Source organism: Acanthaster planci, linkage group LG01, assembly GCF_054643075.1.
Source record: "Acanthaster planci isolate LZ-2023a linkage group LG01, COTS_SCS, whole genome shotgun sequence".
Classification (NCBI taxonomy): domain Eukaryota; kingdom Metazoa; phylum Echinodermata; class Asteroidea; order Valvatida; family Acanthasteridae; genus Acanthaster; species Acanthaster planci.
This window is the reverse complement of record NC_141777.1, coordinates 38,953,719-38,969,374: the sequence shown is the minus strand read 5'-3', so window position 1 is coordinate 38,969,374 and position 15,656 is coordinate 38,953,719. Positions and strand designations below refer to the sequence as shown.

The 15,656-nt window shown below is 40.2% G+C and overlaps 1 protein-coding gene and 1 long non-coding RNA gene across 21 annotated transcripts in view; one reads left to right on the top strand and one right to left on the bottom strand.

The window, feature by feature from the left end:
- Window positions 1–15,656, top strand: part of LOC110980495 (uncharacterized) — a 202,728-nt gene that overhangs the window by 169,904 nt on the left and 17,168 nt on the right. For all 20 annotated transcript variants that reach the window (XM_087146343.1, XM_087146364.1, XM_087146359.1 and 17 more), the window contains 4 exons: window positions 9,150–9,353; window positions 10,623–10,716; window positions 11,178–11,379; window positions 12,873–13,033. In XM_087146343.1, coding sequence (XP_087002469.1) covers window positions 9,150–9,353; window positions 10,623–10,716; window positions 11,178–11,379; window positions 12,873–13,033 — 661 coding nt within the window. The remainder of the gene's footprint in view (window positions 1–9,149; window positions 9,354–10,622; window positions 10,717–11,177; window positions 11,380–12,872; window positions 13,034–15,656) is intronic.
- Window positions 7,286–8,684, bottom strand: LOC147800739 (uncharacterized). Its single transcript, XR_015427820.1, has 3 exons — window positions 8,357–8,684; window positions 7,792–7,940; window positions 7,286–7,597 (listed from the first exon to the last, which is right to left on the bottom strand). It is a non-coding gene; the product is annotated as an uncharacterized LOC147800739 (long non-coding RNA).

The following is a 15,656-nucleotide window of genomic DNA, read 5'->3' as shown; positions in this document are numbered from 1 at the left end:
ATTTGTCAATGTCCAAATTGAGGATATACATCATTATCTGAGCAAGGAACCACTATGGTTTGTTCATTGGAGACGGCCTATTGATGGCCTATTGATGTACGTGTACAACCAAAGTCTTTGTCACTGATACAGGAAATCCCAACTTCACTGTAGGAGTTCCATAAGACTTTTGAAACTAGCAGTTAAATAAATCGTCAGTAACAAACTTGATTTGTCAACTGTTAGAACTGTTTGTTGAGATGATTTCTTGTTTAATGCTGAAAGGAAGGTAGTTATGTCCTTAGACCGGTGTATTGAAGTATGAAGCACAAGTTGGGAATTTAAACTTAAGTTCTAAGTCATCAGTTAGAGTCTGTATGTTTAAGCTGAGTTGATAATGTAAAGCTACATGGATTTGTCTCTGTTACGTTCATGTTCCTGCATGATTATGTCCCTATTGATGTTATGGGTGTCAATCACTAGTTGGATGTCATCAGCTGATGTCTATTGTGAGATGGTTCAATATATTCTGAGCTGACTCCCCTTCTCAGAGCAGTGTCCCTAACGATGTGCCCTAGGGTCATTGGCTGTCAACAGCAGTCTTCAACAAGAGCAAGAATGCCTGGGTCTTTAACTGAATCTCCCAGTCTCTCCCTGTTTTTTTTGTAATTCCCCCTTGTTATTGATGGACAAAACCGATAAGCTTAACTTCGTTGACAAAGAGTCACCTCCTAAACAAATCTTGTATTGATGCAGATTAGAACTAATCTCCGCCAACAAGCCCGCCCCGTATTTTTTGTTCTCTGTCTCTTCCTGGCTGCTTGTTTATCGAAATGTAGCTTGAGGGAAGCTCCACATTCGTCTTGCATGTCCAAATCTTTAACCCACCCCACAGCGTAATCCCCCTAATCTCCTTGTTGGGAGGGCATCATCTGTAACCCCTCTCCAAAATCTGAAGAGGGAGATGGAATCGATCGCCCATCTTTGTTTGTACTCCTCTTTTTCTTGACAACTCCCTGGATTTCCCATTCGGAGACATGGCAACAAAAAGACAGGTCTAGGCGGTGAATCTTCAAGTTCCCAGAAATATGTGAAGTGTTGAACTAATGGATTTCCCATTGTCTCTTAGCGTCCTCATGAACACTTTACTGTTAGATTGCAACTTTATTCTGCCTAGTGAGCATTGTTGCGTACACAATAATCAATGGTGTATTGTTTGAAACCAAGCTGTGGGTTCCTGTCTTTCCAAACATTTCAAAAGCCATTTCATGTTCAGTGCTGCATGCTTGCATGAGGACAGCCATCATTCCATTCTGGCAATGCAAGTGATGCGAAAAAGTGTTGATGCAAATTACGAATCCTTTCCACTGAAACTCACTTAGAATGCTTCATTGGCCACTGAAGTGTGAGAAAACCATGGCAACAATCATTGTCTGTTCCAGGGAGTCTGTGTTTGTGTGGAAAACTTTTGAAATTATTTATAATATTTATTCAATTTAGATGTTCTCACTTTCAGTAGCTTGGTTCTGTTGAAAGGATGATTGAAATTCTTACCCATGAACCTTATACATGTGGCTGCTGTGCAGTTTCATTCATTTCTTGATGGTATTAACTTTTTTGCAACTTTTTATGCTGGAAATTAGTGAAATGAAACATGAACATGCTGTCATTAATGGGAAATAAAAAATAATATTGAGTTTGAACCAAATCTGGTTGGTCCTTATTATAGCCAGAGTCTGTAAATTTTTGCCGTTTAATAATGGTAAATCGTAGCAATAATCCTGAAACTACAGTTGTGATGTTGCTTTTTCTCTTAAAGTATTTGCTGATGATAAGTTATAAATCTGATCATTACCGACTAGTTATGTCAATCATTCAGGGAGGTGCGTAACGGATGTGCCGCCTGTCTTCAAGCTTCCTGTTGCTCTCTGTTTACTGAGCAACTTCAGCCCATTAGGATTTACCCAAACTTCCTCTTCCCCACACTTCCCAGAGCCTGACCATATTTGTTTATGGTAGCACCTCTGAGATGGAACTCTCTGTTGAGAGAAGAAATTGGCCATTAGTGCTGCCCACCCAAAGGACCTGGGCCCGTGATGCTTGGGTAGGGGTTGTGTGTTCCAGTATGGTTTCAGCAATTCCGGGCAGAGTTGAAGCTTCTTCATGCTCATGGGAATGCACTTGGCCTTTAGAAGGGAGCCCTATGATAAATTTACTAGTTGATGTACATGAAGATAATCACCTGGGCCTGTCAGTAGATTAAGTTAGATAGGGGCATTGACAAACAAGATATGTCAGTAGTTTAAAAGAGACAATCTATGATTTGAGAAGAAGATGCAGTTTACAGACATCTGTGCCAAAATTCCTTGACTTTAAGAAGGAAAAGTATCTTTTATTTATGCTGTCTTTATATGATAGGAAGAGGCTGTTGCAACAATACCTGCTGTGATCAATGGACTTTTGAGGGAAAGTTTTATGTGTAATCTTGGAATCTAGGATTTCAATTTTTTTGTCAGAGAATATGTACAGTACACTATTTATAGGCACTTATTGAGAAAAAAATACATGTAACTTTAAATGCCTAAATGAAAGTACCAAATGAGAGTGAAATTCTAAATAGAAACGTTTTGCAGAGAAAATCAAATTTGGACTGTATTGGTGGGAACCCTCTTTGAGGGTACCTCTCATGTTTCATCTGGAGAGGTCTCACCTTGGCATTGTTTGTAACAACCAACCCTTCAATTGACACCACCTCTCATTGCCTCTTCTGCCAATTCCCACTCCTTGCACCTTTCCCATGATCTAGAGAAAAGACAAAAACAGGCAGTGATAGCATGCTAATTGCATTATTCAGTGGGGCCTGGTCATTCTACTCAAGGTCATGACGGTCAGTCTGTCCAGCTCATTGATGGGGGCTCAGTTGAGCTGTCCATCTCATCTCCAGTTCCATGTATCACTCCAGCATCTCTTGAGGTAGGAGGATTGATGTAGTAATCAGCATCCTGATGTCACTGAGAAGTTTGCCTTGTTCAACAGCACTGATTCTGAAAAACTGGATGAAGCACATGTGCAGTAGTGGTGTCTTTGATGAATGCCAAGATGGACCCTGCCTTCACGTAGGCAGTCATGCCATACTTGTGTGTATGGATGTTTATATTCATATTTGATGTCATGTTGCCAACAACCCTCCCTCCAGATCATGAAAAGACAGCTCACTCATATTTGATACATTTAAGCTGTGAGCCGGTCATTTTTAGTTTAAATGTGAATTTGTTTGGTCCTTTCACATTGATGCTAAGCGGTTGTATATACTTTCTTTGTATTTTTCCTTGTTGGCATTTTGGATTCCTCCACATTTCTTGTATTTTACTTCTTTTCATTCACCGCTGCTCTCTCCCTTTTTGGCAATGCATATTAAATTAAAATTACATCCATATTGATAAGCATGGTACCTATATGTCTCTTTGGACTTTGAATGATGTCACACTAAATTTTCATTCGAGTGGTTGTCCAGCAGAAAAAGTGCACAAGAACTCACCAGGTTGCTGCTTAACCAGGGGTTTTTCTCAGTTCAGATCTCCGTAGTTATCGCAGCTCTTCTAGAACCTTAGGGAGCACAAATTGTGAAGAAATTTGCCAGCAGAAAGACCGTTTGACAAATAAACGTGGGTAAACCGGAACTCCGGTGTGGAACCTTCAATGAGGTGTAACCCAGGGCCATCCTGAAGTGTTTAGATAACTCGTTGGGTCCTGGATGAAGTGGGCAAAATGTTTTTGTTCAGACATCTATAGCCATCTGAAGGTTGTAAAGCAGTCTTTCACCTGGAATTGAGTAAGACTTGAGGGCAGTGTATTGAGAGGAATGCAGCCGATTATTAGTTATTACGCTCGCCTTTTGTAGGATTTACTTCACTAAATGTAAATATGGATATGGTTCTCATTGAATTGTAACACGATCAGTTCCTTGCACAACTCCAGATATTTGTCCTAGGATCACTCTTGTTATTTCACAAATTCTTTACCATTTGGAAAGTACTGGTATGTCAACAAAGCATGTATTAATATTTCCTTCACATTATTACATTTTTACAGTTATCGTAGGGTGTATACAGAACATAGCCTGCTTGTATACATGTACTTTTTGGTATTCACCTGAATGTTCTTACATCACTTATCACTTATGACAATACCTCCCTCCAATTTTACAAGTTATGCACACCCAATTGAAACCTTCATTACTTGGGTAGACCAAATTTCTGCAGAATCTATTAGGGAATTTGGGAACAGGCAGTTAAACGTTTTATAGAGAAACCTAACCTATTTCTCTTTGTGTGCGAGAAAGCTGAATACATATAAAAGCCATGTACATGTAGTCCTGCGTGATCTCCTATCTATTACATCATGTCATGCACCATAAATTACCAAGTGATTAATCTCCGAATGAAACTACAAGGACATGAATGGAGTAATACACCATGCCATCAGTCAGAGCCAATTTCTCTTTTTTGCCATCCTCTTGGCCATTCTTGTCAGGAAAATTAGCTCCATGAGGCACCATGTCTCAATTTGTCAAACATGTGCAGTGGATGTGAAATTGTCCTCCTGAGCATTCCATATTGTCTGCAGTCCTGCCTTTGTGAATACTTGACATGCATGTGCACCTCCAGAGAAAAGCAGAAACCTTATAACGTGCAAAGGATAATGTTAGTTGGTTGCCAATGCCATGGAAGCAAATTTTCTGTTGAGAATGATTGATTTTATTTGTAATCTTACAACCTGCGTTATGGATGGGTTTATGGGCTTTATACTCAGTTAAGAATTTACTTTAAAAAACAGTTTCAGAGGTCAGAGGTGTTACATCAGATCTTCACCAAATCAAGCAGGATCATGGACACCAAACATGTAAATGTGTCTGTACAGTCATTAATCCTGTCAATGAAATGAATGGCATGAGCCAATTGAACCAACCTCTCCCCATCGTGTACTTGGCCAAGTGGATGAAATAGTTGCATGATGTTGGATAGAACTTGTTACTTCCAATATGAGGCACCTGTGTTCCACCAACAAGGCGATTATATATCTTTATTTTCAGCCCTACATGTAGGCTTCGGATCATCCAGTCCATCTTTCTATGTGTGTTTCTGACAACATGAAGATTACATGTACAGGTAGTTGGGGCTTTGTTTTTCAAGTTGTTATTTTTTAGACATAAAAACCAGCAACATTCATTGCTTAAAGATATCCTATCAGACCAGAGACAATTGAACTCCATTCTTTCTCGGTGTATGCTGGTTGGATGAGTGTACTGAAATAAGTTGATATCTCATGGTCCTGTTGAATGACTATTTGTAGGCTGCTCATATTTTCTGTCATTCTCAAAATTGTTCAGTGAGCCATATTTCCTGAGGCCCCACGGCTCCATTCATTCAACCAAATAACTATCATCAGTGTGTACAGACAGTGGCACTGTTTCTATGGCACCTAAATCTACCGTGTATTTAATCTGGAGAAAAGCGTCAAAGCCGATAGGGTTTAGATTTAGGGAAAGAATTAAGACAATTAACACTTTTCATTATAATGCAATTTTAGAGCAAATAATACTGTATATGCCGAATGACCATCAACATATTGTTACATTTCACCTGAGACTTAATAGAGGTGAAAACCTAGTAATGATTTAGAACTTTTAAATGTTCTTTCTTGCACATTCTGTAACCAAAATATTTTGAGGCATTTTATTTAAAAGAGTTTCTCTGAGCTGTAAGGTACATGTATTGCTGTTTTGGTTAATGCAAGAAGTTTATGGGGGGGGGAGTTACAAAACACAAAACGCTCCCATTAAATTGCAGTATTTAATAAACCAAGAAATTCCTTCATCTCCATGAATAGAGGCAGGTTTTTCATTAAATCCTCAATTGTATGTCATTGAATTCTGTTTAGTGCATTGACTGCATGTAAGCCTCCACCCCTCCTCCCTTTGGCAACCAAGGCAAATTCTAAATTTCCCAGTGGTTGTTTGCGTAGCACTAAGGGTTAGTCAGCTGATCTGTATTGCTCCCCACCCAGCCGCGGGCCAAGCCCCACTTGTCCGAGACTGAATTCCATCAGTCAAATGAATTATTTTGGCATTTCGGAAGTCAAGATGTGTGCCTAGGAGCTTTTCTAAAGTCCTCTGTCTTGGGCCCAACACACACTCACTTAACCAAATACCTGCTGGGTCTTTCATTTTCTTACATTCATGGGTGTTTTTCTCCTCTACGTGCCATTCATGGTATTATTGGCCTTCACGGTCACAATAACCGATTGCCCTCTTGTCAGAATAAGCCAAGCATATATGAGGAGATATCCCAAAGCCCAGCACCAATCCCATCAATGGAATTTTGCCACCTCGGGAAATGTTTGACAGTTGTGAAATTAAATTTTTTCCTTGCATGGGAACTCGGCCTGACCCACTGCAGTGAATGCACTGTTCAAATAGAACTAGCTGTCCAAGTCCTCAGCGAGCTTGCACGAGTTTTGAACATTTGTACAAATACACTCGGGAGAATGTAGACCTAACCTTTTGCTTTCAAAATGAAATCCCCTATTAGCAGAAAAGGCTTCCCTATCTTCTTCGTTTGTCTCAGATATTAGTTATTGAGGATTGAAGATCCTTCATCTTTTTTCAGCCCATTTTTTTTAAAGGGTCAAGCTGTTCAACATGATTTTCCAATATTTGAATATCACCACCCTGTGAAGCTGTTACTCTTTCAAGCTGAGTAATATACAGTATATTTATTTTTCATGTCCCTGTCACATCTGACATATGATTATGTAAGTTCAGAATACATTTTCTAATTTCCAAGAGTGATGAATTAATGCAAATTACCTGCCAAAGAAAAGTAATAGTTTGAAATCAATTCCAGTGATGTATTTCCATGCCAAAGAACAAAGGTCAGATGTAACGGGCACAAAAATGTTACACTTTTGGACCCCAAATTTCTGCAATTACCCATTTACTATATGACAGCTGTGATACATCATTCATTATCTAATGGGGGAGTAGATCTACTCAATTAAGAGTATTTGTGGTCTGTGATCTGCCACGACTAATTCTTATGACTGGTAGTGAATTGGTGTGCATTTGAATGGGATTCTTTTAAGTGGCAGCACATTTGAATGAAAGCTGTTTCAAATGAAATATTGAAAACCATCCAACATGCCCAAAGCTACTCTTATGCATTTGAGTTGTCCAGCTGCAGACTTTAACTGTACATCACACCAAAACTATTAGACAATCTCCAAAAGAGGAGGAAAATATAAGACGACAGTGAATCAGCCAGATGCAGTTGTTGACCCTGCGGGCTCCTGTGGGTTTTCCCAGGGGCTTTTTCTATACTTGGACGACCAGCAGGAAATGAACAATTAACTGTGTAACATCTCAGCATTGTACAATACATGTATATTACCCACTGGTGGGAAGTGATGGAGAGTCACTGTGTAGCGAAGTGGCTACCCACTGACTCCTGCACATTGAACTGCGGTCATGTATCCGCTGTGTCTGAGATGATCAAGGAAATTGAAAGCGACACGATGATGTATATTTTTTCCCATTCTGCTGGAAGGAGTTATGGCTTCCCTGTGAAACAGACAGATGCATTTGCAAATTTGATGATTCATATTCAACTTTGTTCAGATGTAAATCTAACCACCCCCCCTGAACTGCACGGTTATCTTCTAAACTTCTATTGATATGATATAGACAGAGTTGGCAGAGACATAATCAACTCAGCCAGATATAAGTAGATGTTCGGTTGTTATGTTGTTATTTACCTTGTAACGTGGTGTCACCCAATCTTAGGGTAAAACGTACAGCTGCCTTGCAAAGTAGAACTTGCCACAGTGTTTATTTGTGTTCCCGAGACACCTTTCTGTAGACAGGGATGTCTATCAAAAGCAGTCACATTAGCCGCTTCAGAGGACTGAACAGGAGAAATTAATAAGGCAGAATTGAAGTGCAAACAGAATGATTCAGGTCATGCGAACTCTATGGGTGCTAAATGTAAGTGGGCAGCGCTGGGAGCCGGTGGTTGGTCAGCGGGAGTTTAGCTGGCGACCCAGAGTCCCGGTAGTTGTTGATTCTGAGTCGAGTTCAAGCGGCTTTCCTTGGCGTCACCCGGGCTGAAATACCCTTTGCTCTACCTGTATGCTACAATGCTGTACATGTACATTGCTGTTCACAATCCCATCAATGTCATCAGTAGCATACTGTTTGTGCAGCAAACCCCCTGCCAAAAGGAATGCATTAAGTTGGGTTCCGGCCAACTAGAATGGAAGTCATTATTTAGTTCGGGGATATTCACTCAACATCTTTGCAGAAATTAATACATGCACCTACTTGTAGTCTGTTGTGAGCTTGCTTTTCATGGTGTAAAATCTCCTACTCTTTCGTAAATGAGATGTAAATCTTCCTGTAAAATTCCTGAAAGAGGAACACAGAATGAGCTAAACTACAAATAGCTACAGATAAAGATTGTCTGAATCTAAAAGCTGATGAAATAACCATTTGGAAGGATGATCATATTACTATGTTTGTCATGCATTTGGCTCTGCCTGCTATGCCTACAGTGGGTGTAGTTGACATAGACTATGTTTTCATGTCGTTTATTGCACTGCATTCTGCCAGTCAGTAGGGAAAGGTTACCGACTAAATCACCGCAGGCGACAGCCAGTCTCCTCTCAGCACCCTTCTTTTGTCCCTAAATTACCTTAGATCTCACTTGAATTACTCAACACTTAACGGTCTGATGGTTGCCTACAAATTCTGTTCTCCATGAAATTTTGTTACAGGGTAGAACTGTTGGGGCAGCATTGAGCATTTTTTGAGATGTTGGAATGTGCTACAATTAGAAAAAAATGTTCACAGTTGGTGAACATGCATGAGATATACCCACGATGTATTTCCTAGGTAAAATTTGTTAAAGATTTTTAAATTAAATGTTTATGAACCAGGCACTTTTTTTCTGAAGTGGCAAAGAAAGAAGTACCGGGTATGCTGCAATTAGACAAGAGTTTTCAAAGCACAAAACACATCAAAGCATTATGTCATGACTGTTTCTGATTATTTTTCAGAGCAGAATGTCTTCTAGTGTAACTTAATATCTTATTCTGGTTTTCCCCGTTGTGCTCAGGTGAAAGTTATGCTGAGAGTTGTCCCTTCAGGTAACCCAACAGACAATGCTACATTTGTCACTGTGGACACCAAGAAGAAGCAAGTGACCTTGTTTGACCCTACCTTCCTGTCTGGCTTCATCACGCCAGCCAATCGAAGGGCCGGCGTGGCTGCGCCCAAGATGTTTGCCTTTGATGCCATCTTTCCACAAGACGCCTCCCAGGTAAGCCCCCCCCCCCCCCAAAAAAAAGAAAACCAAATTCATTACTGGTTAAAACATGGCAGTATTGTTGCAGTATTTCTCATTAGTTTGGGATATTTTCACTGTTTAATAACTTAAAATGCTGGGTAAACTGCGGTTGTTTTTCTTGCAGAAATTAATCAGCTGGAAATGAAGTCCCATTGGGCCAGCACAGTGCTGCCTTGCCCATCTTGCTGCCAATGCTTATATACACATGCACGTTTGGTTTCCCACATGACCACCTTGTGTTCATTGGGTAGGGAGACATTGACCTGCCAAGTAATAATGTGGCTGGTCTCAAGGTGATTGCGTACCGAGCCGTACTTGCTCCAGGTGATCACGACCACATATCAAACCCAACATTCAGTGACGCCAGTTGTCAACCCCCCCCCGCATACTCCCACACAAGTCCGCTTTGGAGCAAACTGTCACGTTGCTTGATTTTTGTTCCATGCTCTTTTTTACCTTTTGCTTGTGGCAGTTTAAATCTGTAATTTCTTTTTTCCCCTGGAATGACATGGCAGGCAAAACAACACCAGCACACGCGCACGATATTCCTGGCAAGATGTCTTTCACGATTTGCATTTATGAGCTGCGTACACATGGGAGACCAAGCAGGGATTCTATTTCATTGAATATTGATGCTGATTTCACACCTTGATGATCTTTAAGGACGTGACCAGGAGTTAGGAGTAACTTTTGCTGGGTTGTCCTGTCAACAGCCACTACCGGGCTCGATCAATTGGTCCAAGAGCCTTGGACAACCTCCACCATTTTTATTATTATTTCAAGAAGAACGGTTTTTCTTAGCAAAAGAAACTGAATGAATTAACAGATGACATGAAACAAATGCTGCTTTTGTTTGAGCTTATTATCTCATGGTAAAATTCACCATTCACATTGGCCAGATATCGTAAGTGGGATATTTAGGCCCAAAAACGTGTTCAGTTTGTCTTTTACACATGAAAGTCCTTTATTAGAGATTGGTAATTAAGGCACTTTCAAGTACGGATGTTGGAATTTTTGTTCTACGAATTTGTATAAGTCGAACACATGTCAGCTTTTGCAAATTACGTCATGCTTGTTATGTGATGTTGTTCTTTGCATTTGCATGAAGCGGCTTTTGTTTTTCTTATCCTTCTTGGCCCTTGGGCTATAGCCGTGGATGTCACTAGTCCCTCTGGTGCTCTGAACTTCTTAAAGCATAGCACTGTGTGTAATGTCTATCTCTCATTTCTCTCGCTGCTACAGGCTGAAGTTTGTTCAGGCAGCGTCTCAGATATAGTCTCATCGGTAGTGAATGGAGCAGATGGCTGCCTCTTCTGTTATGGCCATTCGCATCTGGGTAAGTGCCTCCCTTTTACAATTCCTGAATCTATGCCACACCCCTTTTAAACAGCCATGACCTCTTTTTTGCATGTCTATCCATTTGCCTGAACATCACGGCTAGGTCTCTGGCTTGTTTGGTGATCCATTTTTTTTTCTTTACATTCTGCCTGACAGGTTAGCAGGGAAAAAATTTCAGGGTTCTATTTGAAGAGGAATGTTTGGTCCATGATCACACACTGTACAGCTGGTTTCACAATTCAACAAAGCATTACATGCAGGTTAAGGTTGTTACACCTGGATCGGTTCAAGAAGTCAATGGCAGGGTACTTGTATGCAAAATAAAGAGTCAGCTGGATTTGTGTAGGACAGAGGTACATGGATTAAAACTATGAGGTCATGTTCACTGTGGTCTCGTGTTTGAGGCCATGCTGAGTGTTTCCTGATAATTGCCAATCTGTGTGTCTCACATACATGTAGGAAAGACATACACGATGGTTGGCAGTGACAAGTCCACGCACACTCTGGGCATTATCCCCTGTGCCATAGCCTGGCTCTTCAAGCTGATCAATGAGAAGAAAGAGAGGACTAGCACCAGGTTCTCGGTTCGAGTCTCGGCTGTTGAAGTCTACGGCAAGCAGGAGAACTTGAGGGACCTGCTGGTTGAGCAGGCCAATGGTAGGTGCAACTTCAAATCTGTCTGGCATAAAAATCTGACTACAAATTCTGTTGATATTCAAAAAAAGTATGTGTTTACATGTGAAGTGATGTTATTGTGATAACAAAGACTTCAGTTCAGCGCTCATTGTAATTTACCCTTTTGAACAGCACAGTTTGCATCATTATTGATTTTTCATGTTAGAATGTTGAAACGATCCAGTTGCACACAATAAACCCACCTCAGTTTTACTATGAGTATGACATAATTGACGTTTGATAATTAAATTGTACAACATAAAGATCATAGTTTAAAAATTTAGTAAGTACGAGCTTTATAAATAAATAAATAGAGATAGATAGGATTTTGTTAGATGAGTGTAAGGCAGCTGTTAATGGACACTGTTACCTTATGGCTCAGTCCAAGTTTAAATCTTTTCAAGAGATTCTGATAGTTCGACTCATTGACTTCAGCATATTGCTGGGTCTAGTCAGCCAATTTCTGTGGACTCTGTCTGCATTTTCTCCCTTTCAACGATTAAAATTCTCTCGTAATGAAAAATAACAAAGAACCAACCCAAGACAAACATTGCTGGTTTGTACTTTTTGCTCACTTGCAAATGAAGCAGGTCCCCAGAAAGAAAGAGGAGATAAATCTCCACCTCCCCCTTACTGGAACTCTACTGGGATCAAAAAGCAATTCACCCACAGCCCCCCAGCTAAAATTAAACTCTCCTGTCCTGAAGTGACAGAGGTTAGTTACACGTTAATCTCACAGGAATCCACAGAGGTAGACAGTTGGCTCCACACTGTGACAATATTTTTCCTGTCATATTGGTTCACTCTATTAAAGATGGATGCCTTTGTGTGTGCTTTGTTATCCCAGGTGGTTTGTTATATTATGCACGTACATCTGCATATCGTTCCACATTTATTACCTTTAAGAAACATTTGCTTGAATCAGTAAAAACATTCAATCTTGATACTTGATAATTTTTGTTGTTAAAGACTGGTGACGATGACATGAAAGCAAAGGAAAATTTGTTGAGGCACATGACACACAATGACATGGTCTGTTTCAAGGGTGTTATCGTGTAGATGGCCTTGTAGACCCAGTGCCATGTGTATGCACCGGCAACAATTATACAGAAGATGTCCCGTCACTAGATTGCTTCAAAGACAAGCAGCACGTTCAATAGCACAATATGTATGCCTATATTGGCATACCCTGTATACCTTTATTGTCAGTGGAATGCATACTTTGCATAACTGAACATGCACAGGGATTTTGACTTTGGAATAAACACTTGAAAATGTAAAATACAATGTGCATACATGCACTGAATGAGTATGGTGCAGTTAATCCAATTAGACCAAGTTCAAGCATTAATTTGTTGTTAATCCATGTTTTCTTTTCCCAGCACCTAACTTGATAGCATTCCAATTTCGAGTGTTTGTTTTCCCTTTTTCTTGTAGTGATTTAGACTCATCATACCTTGTTTCATATCTCTCAGGTAGCAACAATGGGTGTGGCACCTCCCCTGCTCTCTATCTCCAAGAAGATCCCATCTGTGGCATTCAGTTGCTAAACCAGAATGAGCTACGTGCTCCAACAGCCGAGAAGGCAGCCTTCTACCTCGATGCTGCTGTTGCGGCTAGGATGAACAAAGCCAGCAAAGGTAAGATTTTCACATCAACAGACATCTAAACGGTTAATTCACACTGGAGACAGTGTATCGTCATACAGGCCCATAGGACTAAACACAAACACAGAACGGTGCCAAGTGTCTGTGATTCAAAGCCAAGATAACATGTCTGTTGCCTTTGAACAAAGAACCATTGGAGCCTTCCAGACATTGATGTTTCACATTTTAGTCTGTTGCTGAACAACCAGACAAAAGTGTCTTAGAGATTGTTGCTCTGTGCACTGGCTGGATGTATATAGATTGGTGATGCAATACAGGAACATCTTACATGTATCTTAGTTCATTTAAGTATCTTAAATATTCCTGTTTCCACAAATTACACTTGGGTAGATGTTTTTTATTAGTTAATGTAACATTGCCTGCTTTTATTGTTAGTGGAGAAGGTACTGCTTTTTGACTCACCTTAATTGAGATTTTTATTGAGGATCCAAACTTTGTGAAATTGTTCCTTTGCACATATGGATATGATGCCACCTTGTGAGTCAAATGCATTTATAAATAGCAGCTCTTTAAAGCGAATACCCATTTTTGATAGCTGCCATATTAGGAAATGTCAGCTTATACTAAAACATGTGTACTGTAGTGTCCGACAGCCCAGCATAAGAGAGTATGTCCGATTCATGATTTAGCGGCTGTCAATTACTCAGCCTAGTGTGTATTTTCCGACGGTTAATTAGTGCCACGCACTGGAAAATTTACCGTCGCCCGGCTGGAATGCGTATTTCACAAGTTGAGGCCGATTTGATATTTATATCCTTCAGCACGGGTTGTCGGCTGTTGAAAAGCTGGGTCAGTGTGAACTTCAAACAAATGTTGGTATGTGTCATGTTTAGTGTTCTCTAGCTCATTTGTCAAGATGTGTTACGGACCGAATATTTTGACCAGAAATTTTATCCATGAATCATAAAGTTCAGAGTTGGTTGCTTATCCAGACATTCATTCCACCAGTTATTCATCCTGTGCATGTATTGCAAAACTAAAAGCCAGTTGATATTAGGTACATGTAAACACATGTATAAACTGAAAGTAGATGAATGGAAGTAGAATTGGAGAGACTCAAGGTTCACATACGTGTAGCATTTGGTTCAACAAACATCATTCAATCTTACCACTCCATTAAACATGTGTGCACATTGAAGTATGCACATTCGATTGTACCATGAACTTCTGGTAGGCATTTGATTGTTGTTGGACTATTGCATGCATTGTACAGTGTGTTCGGGTACTGTACATGTACATCATAGTCGAGATTTTATTTTCCCTGTGTGCACTTTATCCTGATGTTATTTGATTTCCTCACTGCCAAAACTAAAAAATGAAATATAAAACCCTGGTTCATTTTAATGTAACTGTTGAATTTGTCCCTTTTTCTATTTCAGCAACATTATACAATGGAATGCTCGTAGGTGATACCAACTTATTTACTCCCAATACAGTTTGCCCAACACTTATGTACGGGTACATGTACTTTGTACTTGTACTTTTAATTTGGCCTTCTAAATGTAACTCTGCCTGCAAGGCATACTGAGGATTGTATCATGGGTTCAGAAATCACTTTCTTTGGCATGTAGAGCGGGCATATGGTTGTTATGGTCCTAAAGTAAATCAACATCACATGCAATCAAACATACACAACAGCCCTATATGGATTGGAGATAACAGCATGACAGCGGAATGATGTAAATCAGACTGTCTTGCTGTTAACAAGTCAGTTGTCCTGTTTGTTTAACCAGTGCTTAATGATAAACCATCTTGGGTGCATGGGCTCGATTGCCTTGCATGAACAGCCTTTTTCACAATGACTTCAGATGCATCCTGGGTATGATTGAAGAAAGCAAGAACAAAGTTGCGGAGGAACCAGATATTGGATGTGAATATAGTGATGTGAAATCAATCAGCGTGAATCGGTGGCGGTTGTAAAACTCTTAGTTTACGCGCGCCTCATGTTTTGAAATGCAACACCGGTACCCAACCAAATCCTGCATGTAATCCTGGGGATTCGAAAGGCAAATTAGGGCTGCCTTAATGGAAATTGCAGCGTTTTGGGCCAAACTGTAATTATCGGCAGAGGTCTAGGTAACAACAGTCTGTCTGGAAACTGGCACAGAACAGCCTTTGTTTATTTGAATAATTCACCATGTACGGGAACTGCAGAGGGATTGTTTGAATCAATGTTATTGGATCCATGAGAATTGGGGCATGATGCTGTAAACGCAGAGGAATGGAAAAGGAAAAGAAAACTATATTTTGTTTGGGTGGTTGCTCACTGGAATCATGAACATTAAGCGCTAAGGTCTTTACCCCAGCCATGTATTTGGATTTTTAATTTAAGGGATTTGAGAAGGATGTTATTTTGGAATGGAAGGACTGAAACGGATGTGTAGAATGCCTTTGTAGTATGTAGTTAAAGTATTAGTAGCCACGATGGAAGGATATTAGGGTACCTGCCTCTAAAAGAAGCGCCCTCTCGTCTGTTGAAAGGAGCCATGTTAGTCAGGAGTGTTCATTTTGTTGGCAGGGATGCAACCATAACGCATGCATTTTATAGTCGTTCATGAACCAGCAAAGTACAGCTCCCACCAAAGGAGCCTCTGTC